The 22,376-nt window shown below is 36.9% G+C and overlaps 1 protein-coding gene and 1 pseudogene across 5 annotated transcripts in view; both read left to right on the forward strand.

Moving 5' to 3' along the window:
• Positions 1 to 22,376, forward strand: part of USP8 (ubiquitin specific peptidase 8) — a 98,131-nt gene that overhangs the window by 71,264 nt on the left and 4,491 nt on the right. For 4 of the 5 annotated variants that reach the window (XM_049904957.1, XM_049904958.1, XM_049904956.1 and 1 more), the window contains 9 exons: positions 4,265 to 4,427; positions 6,170 to 6,314; positions 6,618 to 6,841; positions 10,542 to 11,111; positions 17,687 to 17,767; positions 18,153 to 18,415; positions 20,353 to 20,565; positions 20,963 to 21,173; positions 21,781 to 22,017. In XM_049904957.1, coding sequence (XP_049760914.1) covers positions 4,265 to 4,427; positions 6,170 to 6,314; positions 6,618 to 6,841; positions 10,542 to 11,111; positions 17,687 to 17,767; positions 18,153 to 18,415; positions 20,353 to 20,565; positions 20,963 to 21,173; positions 21,781 to 22,017 — 2,107 coding nt within the window. The remainder of the gene's footprint in view (positions 1 to 4,264; positions 4,428 to 6,169; positions 6,315 to 6,617; positions 6,842 to 10,541; positions 11,112 to 17,686; positions 17,768 to 18,152; positions 18,416 to 20,352; positions 20,566 to 20,962; positions 21,174 to 21,780; positions 22,018 to 22,376) is intronic. The other variant, XM_049904959.1, reaches the window with a different exon arrangement.
• LOC126087591 (uncharacterized) lies at positions 4,706 to 4,806 on the forward strand (annotated as a pseudogene).

A 22,376-nucleotide genomic window follows, 5' to 3' on the forward strand; every position in this document is an offset into this window, starting at 1 on the left:
TGCTCTGAATTCTGCATTTGGCTCGTCATCATCTGAACTCTGGTTCTTGGGACTTGAGCCAGCAGCCTGCCTTCTTACCTGCCGATCTTGGATTTGGTAGCTTCTGCAGCCCTTGAGCCAGAAGTCTTCCGTCTGACCTACCAATCTTGGGTTTGTCAGCCCCTGCAGATAAATGAGTCAGAAGAATCCTCCAGCCTGGCAGCTGACCCATGGACTTGGGACTTTCTAGTCACTACAACCATGTGAGCTATTTCCTTGGTATAAATCTCTCTTTTTCTTTCTGTATGTATATGTGTGTATATACAATTTGTTAGTTTTGCTTCTCTACAGAATCCAGCCCAAGACACCCCTTTTTTTGTTTTGACATTTTTGTCACTTACAGGTTGTTGTCTCTGTTTTCCTGTTTGAAGTCTTTTAGCTTTGTTTTATTATTTAGAATTTTTTTTACCTAGATTGGTATCTGGCTGATGTTGTCCTGTGTCTTAGACTCAGGTTTTTGTCGGATGTTATTGGTTCTCTAATAGAAGGAGTCTTTTAATATTTCTTGTAAGTTTGCTTCAAATTTTACAAATTCTCTTAATTTTTGTTTTTGTGGAAATGTTCTAATTTCACCATTGTATTTGAGCAAGTGTTTTGCAGGGTATATTATTCTTGGTTGGCAATTTTTCTTTCAAGGTTTTATATATTTTGTCCCATTGCCTTCTTGCCTGCATAGTTTCTGCCGAGTAATCAGAGTTTCATCCTGTTGTTTTCCCTTTCTAAGTGACTGTTTCTCTAGAGCCGCTCTCAGGATTCTTTCTTTGTCTTTCATTTTGGCATGGGTGAATATGATATGTCTTGGTGAGTTTCTTTTGGGGTCTGTCCTATGTGGATAAGTTTCTTGGATTGTGAGCTTTTTATCTTTCATGATATTTGGGAATTTTTCTGCCAGCAAATCTTCAGCAATCTTCCCTGAGTTTCCCATTTTCTCCCTTCTGGAATTCTGATCATGCTCAGATTTTTGTTCTTGATCATGTCCCACATGAGTCTTAGGTTTTCTTCCTTCTTTTATCTGATTTTTCCTAAAACAAATTGATGTCTATGGCCTTGTCTTCAATTTCACTGAGTGTGTCTTCCCATTATTTCACATTTGATCCGAAAACCTTCTATTGCATTGTCCATTTCTGAAATTTTATTGTTTATCTTTCGGATTTCTAGTTGCTATTTTTTATGATTTCTGATTATTTTGACATTTTGTTCCTGTATTATTTCCCTAATCATTCTGTTGCTTTATCTGTGTTTTCCTTGATTTGGGCTGTTTTTGTTGGTTTTGTCTGTGTTTTCCATGATTTTGCCTTTTTTTGTTTTGTCTGTGTTTTCCTTAATCTTCTTCCTAATCTCCTGAGTTGCCCTCAATATTAAGTCTTTTGAATTCCATGTCAGGTAGTTCCAGTGCCTTTTCTGCTACCAGAAGGTTATCTGATTGTTTATTTTGGTCACTTACAGGAACCATCATGTCCTGCTTTTTTATGTGTTTTGATATTATCTGCTGTCTCAGAGACATTAGATATTATTTCCTCTATTAATTGTATATTTGTTTGTTCCATCCTGCTTTTTTGTTTTGTTTTGATATGCCAGAGCGAGCAGGCCAGGGATGCTCTACTGCCTCCTCATCTGTGGGCACAATAGCTCTCACCACCTTATCTGGGTAGGATGACAGCATGAGGCAGGCAGGGCAAGCCTGCTTCACTGTACACTGGTGAGGTGGCTGAGGGTGGACTGGGTGGGCACTGTCTACCTCTTGGTGTTGGTCCAGTGGTATGGGTGCATCCAAAGTCCCTCACGAAATGGGCAGGGGCATCAGACAGGAAGTGTCACGGGCTCACTTCCCACTGTTCAGCAGGAGGGGAGGAGTTGTATGGGCCCTGTGCAGTGGTGGGTCTGAGTGCCAAGGGTGCTCTAGCCATGGTGTTGTGTAGCAGGAGCTGACAGAAAGGGGGGGAGGTGGCATACTGGTGTAGGTGGGAGGGAGAAGAAAGAATAAAATAAGGGGTAGCATGATGGGAACCAGCGGTGGGGGCGGTGTGGACCTGGGGGCTGGTAGGAAGCAGGGGATATGACTTATGGAGCTCTGTGGGAAGGAGAAAGAAAACAGGAAAAAAATATGATGTGGTGGGGTAGGGTGGACCCGAGGCAGCAGTGGGCCAGTGTGCTGGCGGCGCTTCATCCACAGTGATGCTGCAGGCACCAGAGTAAAGGGGGTGGGGTGGTATGCGAGGTTTGGTGGGAGGGAAAAAGAAAAGGAAAAAATGGCACAGCAGAAGCCAATAGGTAGGAGCGAGTTGGACCTGGGGCAGCAACAGACCAGTGGCTTTCCAGCTGCAGCAGTGCAGCGGGCGCTGACAGGAATGCGGGGGGTGGCATAGGAATCTATCTGGGAGGGAGGAAGAAAAAGAAAAAAGTAACGTTGCAGTGGGAGCTGGCAGGAAGGAGGGGGCAGGTGGCAATGTGTCTAGGTGGGAAGGAGAAATAAAAGGAAGAAAGGAAAATAAGCCTGGGGTAGGAGGGGGCTCATATTGTGGACCCCAGAGGTGGGGGCTGCTGGGATGGGGGCCGAGGTTCTTGTTTCTACTCACCTGCAGGGGGGTGGGGTGAGAAGGCGTGTTTCTCGGGGAACCAGGTGCTCTGCCTCCAGTTGTGAGCTCCATGAAGTCGCCTTCCCATATTTCCTGTCCAGGGTCATTGCTGTCTGTGTTTCAATATGGCAGCTGCATCCTTGTTAGTTGAAGGGGAGCTTCGCTCAGTATCTCCCCTCATTTTCTGTTCTCCGTCATTTCTTCCGTCATTCTGTGTTTGATCTAGTTCTTTATCCTTTGCTTGATCCTCAGAGTTCCAGGATTGATGCTTGTATCTGTTTTACTTAGTTTTTCATGTCTTTGCTATAGAGGGGGATGGCATGGTGCAGCTGTCTAGGGTACCATGTTGGAATGAAAATTTGTGTGGGGAGTGGTAATCTAAACCATTTTAGTTTTTCTTGTGGATACAAATTTTTCCAATCTTCCCAGTATCATCAGTTAAATATTGAAATGCTTACTATATACTAAGTCCTTATAGGATTTCTAACCTGAAGGAGTGAATCTGTATTATTCATTTGTTCAGTCATTCAACAAATATTTATTGAGCACTTTCTATGAGTTAAGCATGGTTCTCAGTGCTGGGCCTTAACCACTGGACAGACAAAAATCTTTACCTTCTCATAGCTTATATTTTAGTGAGTTAGGGGTACATGAGACCGACAATATAAATTTTAAATAAGTACTGTGTCTGGTGTTGTTGAGTGTTATGGAGATGGAAATGTCAAGTATACATATTGGGGAGGATATTAAAATGTTAATCTAGGAAGGCCTCACAGAGAAGTTACTAGTTGAGCAAGTCTTGAGGTAAGGGAATGAGTGATGCAGGTATCTGGAGGAAAAGGGTTCTAGACAGAGGGGACAGCAAGAGCAGAGGCCTGTAGAATAAACTGGGACTTACAAGGAAGCCAGTGACTGGAGTGAAGTGGATAAGTGGGGGTGAGCAGTTGAAGATGAGAATACTGAGGTAAGAGGATAGGGGTGGGGAGTAGAGGCAGATTTTATAGGGCTTTATAGGGCATTGTGAGGACTTTAGCTTTTATCTGAGTAAAAGGAAGTGCTTCAATATAGAGTTGATATTATTCAGTACAGTTGATGATGTAAGAGGCAGCTTAGCAAAGCAACTAAGAGCATGGACATGAGTCAAATTGCCTAAGTTTGAATTCTCACTCCACTTACCAGGTGTAACCTTGGGCAAGTTACTTACCTCTTTGTGCCTCAGGATAATTTAATGCCTGTTTTATAGGATTGTTGTGCAGATTCAATGAGATATTTGTAAAGCATTTGGAACAGCCCATGGCACGTAGTAAGTGCTGTTTATGAAATGTTTGGTGTTTGGTTAACTATCAATTACAGATGTAGGAGAACTGAAATATGAGTAACATTACCCAGATGATTTATATTTGGCTGGGAGAGGTGTTCAGATGACTTCCTCTGTTTTCAGCTTTGGCCCTTTTTTTTTGTAAAGGGTCAGAATTGAGTCTTATTTTTTATTTTCTAATTACTAAAATATATTCCAATATTTTACGGTAGTGAAGTGAATCTCAGAGTTCGCTATGGTATGATACAGGCTGTAGGACAAAATTCAGTAACTTAGTATATTAGGACTTCTCGTCTACTTTTGAGCCAATACAAATATTAACATATTTCAGAGTCACTACCAGTTGGATTGAAGCAAACCTCCCTGATGATTCTAAAGACAGATGGAAGATGAGGGGGAATGTGGATTATGTGGTACTTCTTGACTGGTTTAGTTCTGCGAGAGATTTACAGCTTGGAACAACTCTACGGAGTCTGAAAGATGCACTTTTCAAGGTTAGCCAGTTTCTTTGTTAGTTTTCTTTAATTGTAAGCCTTGTGTTTATTAGAATGGAATGTCATCTAGGTCATCATAAGACAAGAAGACCCATCATGCTTTGGTTGTAGTTTTTTTGTTGTTTGTTTTATTCAGATTTAAAAGATCTGTTTTGAAACATCGGATAATAAAACAAACTGATCTATATAAAAGAGGATATTAGGCTTTCCAGAAATTATCTGAATCAAATGTGTTTGTATTTTTGTTTTAATAATTAAACGTTAGAAATATGAAGGCAATACTCTGGTTTCTCCTCAGATTGAGTAAATCTTTCATCTTTTACTGAAGATTTCTGTGAGGAGGAACCTTAGGAGGAAGATACATACATATGTGTGTATAAAGGCAAAGGAAGAAGTCACCAAGGGGAAAAAAGACAGATAGATTTGACTTCATAAAATAAAAACTTAGATGTAAAAAATCATAAGATTAGAAGATAGAAGACAAATAGAAAAATATTTGCAACAAATATGACAGTATTTTTAAACACCTAAAATCTGAAGACTTTTTACAAAGAAATAAAACTATTTACGATAAAATAGTAAAATAGGCAGTGAACATAGACATGAACAGAAAAGCAAATGCAAGTGGACATAAAGATAAAAATGATTAGCTCTACTCGTAATCAAATAAATGCAGATTAAAAGAATGGCCATTTTCATGGTCATCTTTACTGATCAAATTTACAAAGATTACAAGAAATAATACTTAATTTGTTAAATTATTAAACAACAATAACACTGAATGCTGGTGAAAATTAAAAGTCATTCTGCTGGTAGTACAATCAGTTGATGCTACATTATTTTATATCTTAAAAGCTTGAATACAGCCATGCTTTAAAATAGAGAATCCAGGTATAGGCTGATTATATGAAACTGCTAATAGCCAGCTGGTATTGACTTATGAAAGTGGCAATTTCATAAAGTTCAATCTAAGCTATATGAAAGTTTAGTGTGTGATAAAGGTGACATAAATCAGTGAGGAAAAGATAGATTGAAATGAATGGTTTGGGACAACTGGCTAGCCAGTAAATAAAGTGGATCCCTACCTTATTTTGGACCAAAATAAATCTCAAATGGATTAAAGATGCAAATGTGTTGGTTGACATAAAGAAACGCCAGAAGAAAAAAATGGTAGATATTTTTATTATCTTGATTCCAAATCAGAGTGCCATAAAGAAAGATGAATAGATTTGACCACGTAAAAAACATTATAAAGAAAATACAAATCAGGAAGAATATTTGTAACACATATAACAAAGCCTATTTTTCATAATACTCAGAGGATATTCACTCTTCACCAAGAAAATAGCAAAAAGCTTCATAAGAAAATATATGAATTACTAAGAATATTTGTCTTGTAAAAATAAAATTTGAAAAGAAATGTATATCTATGTAGAAAACTGTCTTCAAGAACTCCAAAATGCTGAAGTACTATCTCTGCATGGTGAAGTTGTAGGTCATTTTTATTTTATATTTACTTATTTTCTAGTTTCTCTTCTAAGGTCATGAATTGTGTGGTTTTAAAAACCTGGTCTATACATCTAGGTATGTTAATGCTATATTTTGAATTTGGTTCTCAAATTTTTCATCATTTAGAAGATAAATTTTCTTCAAAGGAGCAATTTTAAAATTCAGGTTTGTTGTGTTTTTAGCTGTTGAGAGACTGCTGCCATACTAAAAATAGTATTTCCTTTTTCTTATAGTGGGAAAGTAAAACTCTCCTGCGCAATGAGCCTTTGGTTTTAGAGGGAGGCTATGAAAACTGGCTTCTCTGCTATCCCCAGTACACAACAAATGCTAAAGTCACTCCACCCCCACGAGGCAAGAATGAGGAGGTGTCTATTTCATGTATGTATGTGAAAATTTTTGTTTAAAATTGCTTCGCAAAATATACCTTAAAATAATTTATATTGTCAGAGTAACATTCTTGGTTGTGTTTGCATTTGTCTTATTAGGTAGCAGTTTGTTTTCAGTCATGAAAAATACAAGATATCCACAGCCCAAAAGTTAATGTTTTCTTTAAGACTGTGTGGTTTTCACTTCATTTAGTTTGCATTTAACTGTCACATATAATGTGTGTGAGATGTGTAAGAACAGATTATGGGGTTAACTATTCTTAATAAAGTATTATTATTATTTTGGGGATTTTAGTGGATTTTACTTATCCCTCACTGGAAGAACCAGTTCCTTCTAAACCTACTGCCCAAATGCCACCGCCTCCTATACAAGTAGACAAAAATATAGAATTGAAAAAGAATCAAGATGAGAGAATGGAACCACTTAATTTATCAACTCCAGTTGAACCAATTGCTTCTTCTAAATCTGATGTTTCACCTCCAGTTCAGCCAGTGCCTATTGTAAAGAGTGTACCACAGGTATGTTTTTTATTTTCTTTTAACTTTATTGTCTCTTTTGTTTTAATATTAAATGTGTAGTATGGAAATGAAGTTTTATATATAATCTCTAATATCTTAGAACGAAAAGTACTGATCAGAAGAATCTGTCTTTTGGGACCTTTTTTGTTGTAAAAATTTTTCATTCTTATTGCCTCAGGTAATAATAGAATAGCTAATTCAGAGGACTTCAAACCCATCTGGCAGTCCATTTTCTACAGGCATTACTAATAAAAGATGGTGTTAGCACAGTGAACTTGAACAACCCTTTCAGGGCTTCATGTCGCAATTTGGCTCATAGTATTTTCCCACATAGTTAGCTTTACATATGATACGTATGTGATATCAGTATTTTGGCTTGGAAACAAAACTTTAGTTCCATTTCGTTAGAATTTGATCCCTAAACAACAGCCTTGCTTTAACAATAATTATTGAAAATTTTTTAAATAACCAAGATATTAAAATAAAAAATTGCAACAACTTTCTCTTCATTGAATTTTATTTAATGGGAGGTTGAATTTAATTCTCCTCTATGCCTGTTCATTAAGATGTTTTTTCTTATTATGGTAAAATGTATGTAACAAAATTTGCCATTTTAACCATTTAAGTGTACAATTCATAACATTAATTACATTTATAATGTTGTGCAACCATTACCCTGTTTATTTCCAAAATTTTTTCATTGCCCCAAATAGAAACCTAGTACCCACTAAGCAGTAACTCCCCCTTCCTTCCTCCCCTGCATCCTCTGGAAACCACTTCCATTAAGATTTTTTTAGTTCATTTTTTATTTTTTTCTCAGATATGTATAGTTTTTCATATTTTAAGTAGATTTTATTTTATCTGCAGAATAGGCTGTGAATAGAAAATTCGGTAATTTTTGTTATAAAATGAAGGGGTTCATCTCTACTCTAGGAGCCTGGGCGGCTCGAGTAGTTTGCGGTCGGCTGTGAACCTAAAGGTTGGCGGTTTGAACATACCCAGCAGCAGCTCTGCAGAAGAAAAGTCTGGCAAGTTGCTTCCATAAAGATTACAGCCAAGAAAATCCTATGAAACAGTTCTATTCTCTAGCACATGTGGTGGCCATGAGCCGGGGTAACTCGATGGCAGCTGACAATGAACAATAAACTTTAATATTACAGATTAAGTCTTAACACTAAACAAGACTTGATTAAACAGCTTCTCAAAATATGAATCAAAAAAAAATTCTGAAAAGAACTTATATTACTACACTTTCTTTCAACTTAATATATTTGAACCCTAATCCTTTTGTGTCCCAGCATGGCTTTCTGAGCTATGTGCACTTTGTGAAATATATTTTAAGAATCTTTTGTATGAAAGACAACATGAAGGGTTACAGATATGAGTATGATATGGATTCTGTCTGATGCATAGGAGAGACTTGTACAGAATCAACCATGGCATAAAACAAAGTATCATCATTACTCTAATTAATAGCATAGAACAGGGAGAGAAATTCTAGCTGAGGAGACCAGACAGGTCTTCATGGAGGAGGTAGTATTTTAGCTGAGCTTTAATAAAAATTAATTTGGTTCTGAGAATGTCATGACACCTTTGAGGTAATTGCTGAATATATGGGTATTGGACAGTGTAAAAGGAGCCCTGATGGCACAGTGGTTAAAGTGATTGACTGCTAACTGAAAGGTCGGTAGTCCGAAACTACCAGCAGCTTTGTGAGAGAAAAATGCAGCAGTCTGCTTCCGTAGAGATTTATAGCCTTGGGAAACCCTATGGCGTTGCTTTGAGTCGGAATCTACTCAGCGGCAGTGGGTTTGGATTTTTTGGTTAATAGTTCAGAAGGATTTGAGGATAGGAGAGACAAGTAGAAAAGTATTTGACTAAAGCACAGGGCAAGGTCAAGGAACAGTGAGTAGTTTTGGCATGTTTGCACACAGGCCTCTGTTGGAGAGATGAAAGTATGATAATAGATAAGATAGGAAATATGGACAAGAGTCATCGAGAGAGACTTGGATCGAATTTGATTTTTATTCTGTAGGCATAAGAGAACCATTGAAGTATTTTAAACTTAGGAGTGATGTGATCAGAGCTGTGCTTTTGAGATTAGGGAAAAATAGATTGAGCTCTCAAAATGTGGGTGGAAATAGCATTTCTTTTGGTTCCTGGTCCACTTTATTGTTAACTGCATTCCCACAAGTGTTCTTCATTCTCAAATAATATATAGAAGAGAGAATAGATTTTTTTTTTTAATGGAGAGGCAAGAAAAAGTGAAGAGGAAGGAATGATTTCTTCTTCACTAACTTCCTACCTTATTGTTTTCTAGTGGAAAAATACAAAATTCATTTTTTAAGAACACTGGGCAAGTTGTTATTGGCAGATGTGCTTATAAGTTCTCTTTGTTTCAGTAAACTGTGTTCTCAAGAAATGATGGTAGGTCACCTCTAAGAATGGGGCGGAGTTAGTATGCTGTTAAATTGAGGTAAGAGACATTTAGCTCATATCTCAGAAACGTAGGTAGTTTAATTATTACTCAACTTGAAGGATACCAATTAGTTGTGGAAGTTGTTGTGGAATATTTTGTTCATTCCCTCAGTAAGATATTTACTGACCTTATGTCAGTTACATTCTCTACCCTCCTGGAGCTTATATTCTAGGAGGGAAAAGAATGAGGTATTATGAGAGCATGTATCAGGGGACTTGGCTAGTTTTAGTCTAAGAGACTTCAGGGAAGTCTTTTCTAAGGGAGAAATATTTAAGCCAAGACCTGATGTTCTGGTGGGCATGATCTAGATGAACAGCTTGTGTAAAGGCCTGGAGTTGAGAAGGGAGATGGTATCTTTGAGGAATTTTTTTAAAGACAAGTATGGCTAGTATATAGAGAAGTATAAGAGGAGGCCAAAGAGGTAAGACCACATAGGGCCTTATAGGCCATGATAAAGACATAATCTGAATGCAGTAGGTAGCTATTTAAAATAGGGGTTTAAGCAGGGGAGGGACACGGTCAGATTTGTGTCGTAAAGTGATTACTGCGGCTACACTGTGGAGGAATAGATGAGAAGGGAGGCAAAAGATGATCTGGGAAACCAGATGGAAGCTGTGCTGTAGTCGTGGTCAGAGGATGTTGGCATAGACTTGCCCGGTGGTAGTGGAGATGGAGGGAGAGATATAAGAGGCAAATAATCAGACTGTAGAAAGTAGGGGCAAAATACATCATAGAAGACTCTCAGGTTTCTAGTTTAAGTAACTATGTAGCTAGTGGCTACATCCATGAAATAAGGAACAAATGAAGGTGACCATGTTTGTGGGGAAAAATCATGAAATGAGTTTTGACAATACATGTGCAGCTCTCACACAGAGATGTTGAATAAGCAGTTGGATATGTGGAAATGGAAGATGAGCCTAGATATCTCCAGGTCTAGGTTTTATGTTTTCGAATAAAGATATTATTAACTCTTTCATATACAGAACACATCAAGGTGAATTGAAAGCATTGAGTAAAGAAGAAGTGTCAGTGGTGTTTGAGTATCTCCCATGCCAGTTCTGCCTTGTGAGAAATCTTGACATTGAGTGATTTACAAATAGACTTTCTGGCGGATGTTTTCTGCACAAACTGGTGGTTCTTTTGTCACAACACAATTCCAAGAACTGAGATTACATTCCTGAATTTTGACAAAAATATGTTTTGCTGTTTTCGTTGCTATAGATTGATCGTACTAAAAAGCCAACATTAAAATTACCTGAAGATCATAGCGTAAAACCTGAAAGTACAGACTATAAGCAACAGTCTTCTCAGGATGGAAAAGTTGTTCCTGATCGTTCCACAAAGCCAATATTGACTCCAACAGCTGCTATGTTAACAGGCGAAGAAAAAGCTCGTATTCATGCAGAAACTGCTCTTCTAATGGAGAAAAGCAAACAAGAAAAAGAACTTCAGGAAAGGCAACAAGAAGAACAGAAAGAGAAACTGAGGAGGGAAGAACAAGAAGCCAGAAAGAAATCAGAAGCTGAAGAAAATGAAATCACAGAGAAGGAACAAAAAACAAAAGAAGAAATAGAAAAAAGGGAAAATGAACAGACCAAGAAGGAAGATAAAGAAACCTCAGGAAAGTGGGGCAAAGAAATAACAGGAATAAAAAGACAAAGTAGAAGTGAACATGAAACTACTGATGCCAAGAAATCTGTGGAAGACAGAGAGAAAAGGTGTCCAACCCCAGAAGTGCCGAAAAAGTCAACAGGAGATGTGCCCCAGACAGAAGATTCAAGTTCAGGCAAGGTGAGTTGAAACAAACAGTATAAATTGCCAATTAAGTGAAATAGAATGTATGTAAAAAGGTCATAACACCAGTATCATTCAATAAACAGGGCAGACATTTTGAGTAGCTTTCTAGGGAATGATAGATTTGTACTGATCCATCCACATTTGCTCACCTACTACATTTATGAAATAATTGGAAATGGAGTTGTTTTGTGTCTATGTCATATAACATATTCTAATAATTGAGATAAGTAGATAATTCTTCATTTTTCTGTGTGATATATGATCATCAAAAGACCCAGAGTGAAACATAATCCTCACAGTATAGAGGAGTTAGTTGCCAAATATCTGTATGAAGGAGTATGTATCTGCTTAGACTGTTTACAGCCCGACATTTATATTTGAGCATAATGATTTTTTTTGGTCATGTCTATGCCATTTTGTCTCTTATTTTATCAGCTCACGTAATAATTGGCATAACCATTAATGTTGCTTTTTTCTTCCTTTGGTTATATACTCAAAATTGATTCCCATAATTTCGGGGGATATTTTTGTGTTGTTATTTTTTTTAACCTAATTAATACCATGCTTTTCATTTTTTTTTTCTTCATTATGCAGTTAACAATAAGCTTCTCTTTTGAACCCTAGAAAAGTTTTATAAAAGCAGAATCATAGCCCTTTTTACATAAATACAAATGGAAATACATTTTTGGTAGTGTAACAGTAACTTCTGATGGAAAGCGAAATAGAAAATGTCAATTTCTTTGTCTCATGCAGCAGTTCAGACATACTACAAAAACTGACAATTCATTAATGTTGCACTTATCCAGGGAATGCTTATCTGGTAATTTCAACTGTGAAAAATGTCGTTCCCATGTAAAAAACCCAAGTACTCAAAATTGGGAACATGAAACTCATGCACAGAAATCTCAACTTTCTTCATGGGAGGTAGAGAGTTTGTGAAAACTTACTTACGATGCAGCTTAAGTATTATTCATTGAATATCTAATATATGACAAGCATTTTTCCTGCCTTATCATATTTATTCTTTTTGGTAACCCTATAAGGTATTAAGTTTACAAATGAAACTGAAACTTAGATGTTAATAATTTGGCTAAGATCACATCAGCAGTTAGCTTCCAAAGCCACTTCGTTTCCATCTTCCCATACTTGAGGCAGATAGTCATTAGAACGTAAAGCATTTGCAATTCTGGGGTCTTTTGGTGTAGGTGCCAAATATCCCTACAGATTTAAATAGCCTAAGATTATCATGTTATAGTTATTGATGCTTCCTATAATATAACTGGAACCCTGGTGGCTCAGTGGTTAAGAGCTCAGCTGCTAATCAGAAGGTCAACAGTTCGAATCTTTTTTTTTTTGGTGTAGGTGCCAAATATCCCTACAGATTTAAATAGCCTAAGATTATCACGTTATAGTTATTGATGCTTCCTATAATATAACTGGAACCCTGGTGGTTCAGTGGTTAAGAGCTCAGCTGCTAATCAGAAGGTCAGCAGTTCGAATCTACCAGCTGCTCCTTGGAAACCCTGTGGGGCAGTTCTATTCTCTCCTATAGGGTCACTATGAGTCAGATGCGACTCGATGGCAACAGGTTTGGTTTGGTTTTTGGAATAATATAACAGATTGAAAAATAGTTGAGATTGCATTTGTTGCATGCTCCTTTTAAAAGTAGAACTCTAGGTTAATTGGTGTAACAGAGTGTATTAAAATGTTCTGCATCTCACTTTGGTATGTGGTGTCTGGGGTCTTAAAAACTAGCAAGCAGCCATCTAAGATGCATCAAATAGTCTCAACCCACCTGGAGCAGAGGAGAATGAGGATCACCAAAGACACAAAGAATATATGAGCCCAAGAGACAGAAAAGGACAATAAACCAGAGACTATCAACCTGAGACCAGAAGAGCTAGATGGTGCCCAGCTACCACCAGTGACAGCCCTGACAGAGAACACAACAGAGAATCCCTGATGGAGCAGGAGAAAAGTGGGATACAGACCTCAAATTCTAGTAAAAAGACCAGACTTAATGGTCTGACTGAGACTGGAGGGACCCCAGAGGACATTGTCCCTGGACTCTCTGTTAGTCCAAAACTAAAACCATTCCTGAAACCAACTCTTCAAAGATTATACTGGACTGACTATAAGACATAAAATGATACTGGTGGGGAGTGAGCTTCTTAGCTCAAGTAGACACATGAGACTATGTATGTGGGCAGCTGCTGTCTGTAGGGGAGATGAGAAGGCAGAGTGGACAGGAGCTGGTTGAATGGACACGGGAAATACGGGGTGGAGAGGAGGAGTGTGCTGTCACATTATAGAAGAGCAGCTAGGGTCACATAATAATGTGTGTATAAGTTTTTGTATGAGAAACCGACTTGGATTGTAAATTTTCACTTAAAGCACAATAAAAAAAGAAGAAAAAAAAATTCCCAAAAGGACCAGAGGCAGCAGTATTCCAAGGGGCAGAGCTAAGGTCAAGTAGGGAGAAGGGAAGGTAAATTCAAGGCAAGAATGGAAGTCATAAATGGAAGAGAGCAGCACCTGTTCAGAAAATAAGGAGCCAGGAAGCAGTGGGGAAAAGACTTCAACCCAGAGCCTGGGAGTATGGCCAAGATTCCTGCACCTAATCTAATAGTTACCTCCTCCCTGGAGACAGGCAGGATCGTCTAGTATAAAAACTCTGGGCCTCACTGCATAGTAGTTTGGCTCTGCTAAAGAGTAAAAAGCTGGCTTGCTTACATTTGCAAACACAGGCCTGAGTGTCCACTGCCACAACACTAGAAGGGTACCTGTTCGTGTGGCAGGGTAGCCCTACATGTCCTAGATGGCTAAATTTTTCCGTGTGTAACTATTTTTTTTGATAAAATTAACATGTTAAGTATCAGTTAATTTGTATACCTCTGTAAGACTTTTGGAAACCCTGGTGGCATAGTGGTTAAGTGCTACAGCTGCTAACCAAGAGGTCGGCAGTTCAAATCCGCCAGGCGCTCCTTGGAAACTCTACAGGGCAGTTCTACTCTGTCCTATAGGGTCGCTATGAGTCGGAATCAACTCAACAGCAGTGCGTTTGGTTTTGGTTTGGTAAGACTTTTCCTATAAATGTATTTATGAAATTTTTTTTTAAAGTCTTAAAGTGGATGGACATGTAATTTATTCTAGAATAAGTTTGATTAAAATTGTTGCTAATTTTAACAAGTTTTTACTTTGCTATAGTAGGAATCAACTTGACAGCAGTGGGTTTTTTGGTTTATAGTAATTTTTAAAATAAAATATAAAATTAAAGTGAATTTTATATATCTGTGATATGTTCCAAGAAGTCATAAAATGGATTTGTACTTTTGAATATTGCTCTATTTAAAATTCTGTAATCTCTTCATTTTCTTTAATACTTTAATTTTTTTTTGGAGCATGACCCCTTTCATGGTAACCAAAATCATATGGGACTTAAATAAATGGAAAATATTCAAATACAGCCATGATGAGTATACACAAATGACCAGCATCTTGTATTTGGCCATGTATTGTGAATCATTCGATCCACTTTGATTGTCATCTTTTTTTTCCCCACTGAGTTAAGAATTAAGAGTTTCTTAATTCTTCATCTTTTGAGTGTTAGGAAATTCCAAATGGGATTTAAAACCTTTAATTGAAAGCAGGACTTCAAACAGGTTTGTTCCGGTTCAAACCTAGAGAGTTTGCACTTCTAACAAATTCCCTGCTGAGAATTTGCATTTCTAGCAAGTTCCCAGGAAGTTATACACAAAAATACCTGGGGATCTTGTTTTAAAATGTAGATTCTGATTCAGTATATCTGGGGTGGAAATGCAAATTCTCAACAGGGAACTTGATTTGAAGTATCTTTTGAATTTGCCGGTAAAACGGAATCAAATTTTCAGAGGCCTTATTTTTTTTTTCCTTTTGCATTTGCAGTCAATGGATTTGGTTGTATTACTAGCTAGTGGTAGGTTTATGTTGGGGAAAGTTAAAGATTTCTTCCACTTCTGAAATTTTAACAGTGTTAACAGCCTGTTAAAGGACAACCAGAAAGTGGAATTCTAAAAACAGGAACTTTTAGAGAGATTACAGAGGATGAGATTACAGAGGATACCGAAAGAAACTAAGTAGTTCATTATGGGAGTCGGGAAAAACATGGATTAATAACCACATGGTTATCTTAATCATATTGTCGTCCTCCATCTTGAGATCTGCTCTCTGAAGGGGATCTTTGCTGTCTTTGGTAGCTGTTTTTTGTTTGTTTTTACGTAGTTGATCCATTGATATGCTATAGGAATAGAAGTTTGTCTTCCTACTTAAAGTTTGACAGTATATTCTGTTCATTTTATGAAATTGAAAAAAATCCTTAGGCCTTTTATAAGATTTCTTTGTTTTTGTTTTTATTTAAGAGCTGTGTCGAGGTATAATTTATATACCATAAAATTCACCCATTTTTATTGTACAATCCATTGATTTTTAGTAACTTACAGAGTTATGAAAGCATTGTCACAATCCAATTTTGGAAAACATTTCATCACGCTAAAAGATTCCTGTGGTCTATTGTAGTTACTCCCCACTTCCACTCACAGCTCCAGGCCACCAAAGATGTGCCTTTTCTTGTCATTTTATATAAATGGAATTACACAACATATGGTCTTTGTGCCTGGTTTCTTTTACTTAGCATAATGTTTTTGTGATTCATCCATGTTTTAGCATGTATCAGCAGTTCATTTCTTGAATGAATAGTATGCCATTGTATGAATAATACCACATTTTATTTATCCGTTTACCAGTTGGTGGACATTTGGATTGTTTCTACTTTTGGGCTGTTACGAACAGTGCTCCTATGAACATTTACCTACGAATCTTTATGTGGAAATATGTTTTCATTTCTTTTGGGTAGATACCTAAGTATGAAATTGTAGTTTTATTTTTATTTGTTTTTAAACTTTTTCTTTAAAACTGCCAGATGTTTTCCAGAGTACCCTGCCCATTTTACATTCCCACCAGCAATGTATGAGGGTTCCTATTTCCCGACATTCTTGTTAACATTTATTATTGTCTGTTTATTGTATTGTGGCAACTCTAAAGGGTATAAAGTGGTATCTCTTTGTTGGTTTTTGTTGTTGTTGTTCTGAATATACCCAGTAAACATACAACTGTTCAACAGTTTCTACATGTACAACTAAGTGACATTGATTACATTCTTCAAGATGTGCAACCATTCTCACTCTCCTTTTCCGAGTTGTTCCTTCCCCATTAACGTAGATTCATTGCCCCCTATCTAATCTTTTGAGTTGCTGTTGTCAGTTTGATCCTACAGAGATAGTTCTTAAAAGAACATAATGCGCAAGGCAGACATTTTTTACTAGTTAAACTATAGTTTTAAGAAGACTTTGGGGGTATTAGGATCGCTATGAGTTGGAATCGACTCGAGGGCACTGGGTTTTTGGGTTTGCTTAAGGTTTAAAGATAATCTCAGGGCAATAGTTTCAGGGGTTCATATAGCCACCATGGCTCCAGAAAGTCTGGAGTCCACGAGGATTTGAAATTCTGTTCTGCATTTTTCCCCTTTTGATCAGGATTCCTCTACAGAACCCTTAATCAAAATGTTCAGTAACGGTAGCCAGGCACCATCCAGTTCTTTTGGTCTCATGGCAAAGGTGGCAGTTGTTCATGGTCATTGTGGTTTTAATTTGCTTTTTCTTTAATGACTAATAATGTTGAACATCTTTTCATATGCCTATGAGCCATATGTTTAATCTTGATTAAATGTGTATTCAGAGATCTTTTGCTCATTTTTTAATTGGGTTGTTGTGTTACTGGGCTACATGAGTTCTTTATAATATTTCAGATACAGTTCATTTTTCAGAAATATGATTTGTAAATATTTTCTTTCAGACTGTGGCTCATCTTTTTCCTTAACGGTGTCTTTTAAAGCACAAAAATTTTTGTTGCAGTCTGATATATCTTACATGGATCATGGTTTTGGTATTGTATCTAAGGAACTCTTTGCCTAATCTGAAGTCATGAAGATGCTCGCGTGTGTTTTTGTATAAAAGTTTTAGTTTTAGGTCTTATAATTAGGTTTGTGATCCATTTTGAGTTAATTTTTGTGTATGTTCTGAGGTAAGGGTCTAAATTCATCTTTTAGTATGTGGATGTCCAATTTTCCTGTTTGCACTTATGTGACAGAACTTTTTTCCCCAACACAAATTCTATTTATTACGTGTTTGTGTTCAACAGAATGTGTATATTTTAAGACATGAAGAATATAAAGATAGTATTTTAGATGGCTTATTATCAGGCTTTTTGTCTTCTGTTGTAACAGTTTTTAATCAATGGAAGTGAGAGGTTGGTGCCTCAGTATATTGGTCTGTATTTATATACAGCACTTGATAAATATTTTGTGCAAAGAATAAATATAGAAGATACGTTAGGAGAGCAGGATAATTGTAGGTAGAATATAAAAAATATTCAGGGAAGTCAAGACAAAGTTACTAGACTTGATAAAGGTAGCTTAATATATGGCAACATTAATTGAAAAATTATATATATATATTTTTTCTTTTTTAAACTAGGCTCAACGAGAACCTTTGACAAGAGCACGAAGTGAAGAAATGGGGAGGATTGTACCAGGATTGCCTTCGGGTTGGGCCAAGGTAAAAGTCAAAATTAGCACAGAAATAAATGGGATGGTTGCTGTGTTCCGGAAAAAAATATATTTTTTTGTTTTTTCTACATTTTCCCTGATGCAGAGTCAACCCTGTTTCCTCGTTACAGAGATCAAAGGTCTGTTCCCCAATTACAGCAGAGTTAGATTTCTCAGTACCCCACCTGGCTAGACCATATGAACATTTGTGGCATTTGTCATTAAGAAGCAACAAAGTATTTACAAACCTAATTTTTTTGGAAGTTTAATTGTAGAAGTGATTTTTGCCGTTTTATTCAAATTATTTTAACCCAAAAGTAAATTTAGCAGTGGAAGAATGAGTGATTTTGTTTGTTTATGTAATGATTTTTTTTTTTTTTTCTTTTCCATCTAAGTTTCTTGACCCAGTTACTGGAACCTTTCGTTATTATCATTCGCCCACCAACACTGTTCATATGTATCCACCGGAAATGGCTCCTTCATCTGCACCTCCTTCCACCCCTCCAGCTCCTAAAGCCAAGCCACAGATTCCTGCTGAGCGGGATAGGGAACCTTCCAAACTGAAGCGCTCCTACTCTTCCCCAGATATAACCCAGGCTGTTCAAGAGGAAGAGAAGAGGAAGCCAACAGTAACTCCAGCAGTTAATCGGGAAAACAAGTAAGTTTATCCAGCTCCTAGAACTAGAATACTCTGTTATATTTTAAAAACTTCTCCTCTATATCAGCTTATTAATATCAGGGAATCAGAAATTTCAGTGGATAGCTATCACCCATTGATGAAAAAAGAAATGAAGAAAATGCCCTTGGCTTTTCACCCAAGTGCTAACTTAAATGTCTTACCAGAGAGAGTTATCACAAGTATTAACATAAATATAAAAGTATACACGCTGTTGGACTTTAAGGCAGCATGCCACAGACTACGTAGATTTTTTTAGACCCCTCATAGCCCCTAAATGTCCCTTTGAAGACCTTCACTTACAGGTTTGTTGAGCTTGCCTTGTTGTAGCACTCAAATTCCAAACTTTTTCTCCTAGCCAGTAATGTGAGAGCAACATTATATAGTATTAAAATAACAAACACTGTAATGTATCAGCTCCTAATCCTTGTTCTGTTCTTTTTTCCTTCATTGCATTTCAGCTATTCTGTGCACAAGTAGCAATCAGTAGCTTAATTTGTTTGCCAGAAGAGTGTCTCAATTAGGTGTATTCCTGAGTTCATCGGTTTTTGTATCCTCCCATGCTCCTGGCTTATAACTCATACAGTTATGAGATGATTTTCAAGTCTACCTACCACTCTACTTTTTGGGAGGAGAGGAGTAAATTAGGGAGGTTTAGATGGGAGTATAAATAGATAGGTTTGTTTTTCCATTTATAATACATACTCTGTTAACTGCCAAGACACTCCAGCTAGGCTACATTTTTGGCCCCTTGGTAATTCAGCCCAAGAAAGTATATTTTGCCCTCCTGGGAACTTCCCTGCAAGGTGGAATTATGTGGAGGGGCTTTTTAAAATTCTGTAAATCTAGTTACAGATATTAGGGCTCATTATAAAAACTGGCGAGGTTTAATTCCTACTTGAATTACCATTCTCATTAAACTTTAGTAAATTAACAGTGTTTCAAAGACTCTTATGTTTATATGTATTCAACAGAGAAGGCACATGAGTGCGTGATCTGAACCCCTGTGAAAAAAAGCTGAATGAAATATAGTTTAGTCTGTTCTCAGTATTCCATCTAGAGGTGGAGGAATGCTAGGGATTGATGGTAAGAGAAAAAAGACCTATCAGTTAAGAATTTTCTTAATATCATAGCAGTTACACTTACAAATCAAATATACCAAGAGGCATTATCTAGTCCACTGCTGTCCAGTAGATCTTTCTGTGATGACAGAAAGGATCTGTAATTGTGCTGTCCTATATGGTATGCAGCTAATTGAAATGTGCCTAGTATAACTGGAGGACTGAATTTTTTATTTTATTTCAATTAATTTAAATTTGAATAACCACCTGTGACTAGCGGTTACCATATTTGTCAGCCCAGCTCTAGACTTTGGATAATATTGTGGTGTTAGGTGCCATCTAGTCACTTCCAACAAATAACGACCCTATGTACAACAGAAACAAACACTGCCTGGTCCTGTGCCATCCTCACAATCAGACTTTGGATAACAGTATCCAGATAACCTCTTCCTCCTTTGATATATCTACACCTGAGTAGTATATTTTTTGGATACCTTGTTTTGCATTCTGTTTGAGTTCAAACATTTAGTAGTGCTAAACTTGCTGGGCTAGTTAAAGGATTTTGAAAGAGCCGCCTCTGTTCATGAGAAGGCAGTCCATCTCAGAGTCTTTATAAGAACCATGGACCCACTTAAGAAGTTAAAGTTATTTGTTCAATGGGAGGATCCCAGAAGACCAGTGTTACCCGGATACTGCCTTGTAAAGCCCAACACCTTCTGAGTTACCTTAATAAGTGTTTAGAGGATTACTGGGGAATGGGTGCTAGAGTTTGGTGCCCATTGTGCAGTGAACCATAATTTCAGATGCTCTGCATTTTAAGACCTCTTGTACATTTTTTTTCTTCTTCTTCTTCTTCAGGCCAATATGCTACCCTAAAGCTGAAATCTCAAGGCTTTCTGCTTCTCAAATTCGGAACCTCAATCCTGTTTTTGGAGGATCTGGACCAGCTCTCACTGGGCTTCGTAATTTAGGAAATACTTGTTACATGAACTCAATATTGCAGTGCCTATGCAATGCTCCACATTTGGCTGATTATTTCAACCGAAACTGTTACCAGAATGATATTAATAGGTAAAGAAATTTCATAGTTTTTGCAATATAATGTTAAAAGGATGATATCACCACACTAACTTACCACCCAGCTCCAGAGAAGTGAAATTAGTAAACAGGAAGATATCTTTACTCTTAAGAAAAATGTAGAGAAAAGCCTTCTATGATTAATAAAAGACAAATGGGGAAAGGAACGGTGCAGGAAGGCAGCACCTCTGCCATGATCCAGAGCCTGTTAACGGGCAAGGGGTCAGTGCATGGCTGGCAGCCACAAGAAGCAGGTTGCAGGGTGTAATAGCAGAGTATTTTAGTGTGGGGTGACAGTATGTGAACAGTTTGACATCAAGAACCGACTGTACCATAACTTTTTTAATTTTCCTTTATTGCTTTTTTTGTAATTTTAATTTTATTTCTAAAGGTCAAATTTGTTGGGACATAAAGGGGAAGTTGCAGAAGAATTTGGTATAATCATGAAAGCCCTGTGGACAGGACAGTATAGGTATGTCAGTCCAAAAGACTTTAAAATCACCATTGGGAAGATCAATGACCAGTTTGCAGGATACAACCAGCAAGATTCACAAGAACTGCTTCTGTTCCTAATGGATGGTCTCCACGAAGATCTAAATAAAGTAAGACATTTGATTTTTCTAAGTTGCAAAGGCTCTTTAGAGTTGCTCAGTAGCACTTTAATCTTTTCATATAGTAATATAAAATTATAGTTGGTGATTGTTCAGTGCTAGTGTATTCAAATCTGATGACTTTGTACTAAGATGTGAAACTATAAAACAAATATATTTGACGGGAGTATATAAAACTATATCTCCATCCATGAAAAAAAAAAAAATTTTGAGGCTAAGACAAATTACATCTGTCTACTAAAAAAAAAAAAAAAAAAAAAAAAATTTTTATTTTTTTAGTTGTTGTAGCATTAATTTCCAGCTATAAGTGGGATGTCTTGTTTTCAAGTCAGACTCTTCAACTTTGTAAATAAAACTTTCTTAAGAAAATCCAACAAGCCAAACATTTTTGATAAAGTGTGGTTTTGGGGAGGGGGGATGGTTTTGTTTTGGGGGGTAAAATTGTTTTTTCATAGCACTTGATGAGATCAGAGCTCCTTTATGAAGAACTATGAGTATTATTAGATCTGCTAAGTGTATTTAATTTTATTCTTTCAATTTTATATCTAAGTGTTGTCTTTGAGATATTAATATGGAGTTTAAATACTCTTATTTCCAGGCTGATAATCGAAAGAGACATAAAGAAGAGAATAATGATCATCTTGACGACTTTAAAGCAGCAGAACATGCTTGGCAGAAGCACAAGCAGCTCAATGAATCTATTATTGTTGCGCTTTTTCAGGGTCAGTTCAAATCCACAGTGCAGTGCCTCACGTGTCACAAAAAGTCTAGGACATTTGAGGCCTTTATGTATTTGTCCCTGCCACTAGCATCCACAAGTAAATGTACACTACAGGTGAGTTTAGATTGAGAGAAAATGATTCGTTGGATAAAAATACTGTTCATGTGCATATAGAGATGTACTTTATTCAGCCATTTATTTCTGGTCTTTACCTCTACGAATTTTACAGGTAAAACCCACACATGTATTCTGTCGTTATTAGGACTGTATAGATCAGAAAGAATTAGAAATTTTCTTTTCATTTTTAAACATTCTTTCAGAAGTTTCAGAGGTTCATTTGGAAGGTTATGTGAAGATCTTAGCTTGGTTGTACTTTTTACAAGAGTGTGGTTTACATGGGCTATCAAAAATAAACACCCTGTTCCCCACATAGCAGCGATGTGGTTTATACAGCACATACTAGTCTTCCTCTC

This window comes from Elephas maximus, chromosome 12 (genome assembly GCF_024166365.1).
Source record: "Elephas maximus indicus isolate mEleMax1 chromosome 12, mEleMax1 primary haplotype, whole genome shotgun sequence".
Classification (NCBI taxonomy): Eukaryota; Metazoa; Chordata; class Mammalia; order Proboscidea; family Elephantidae; genus Elephas; species Elephas maximus.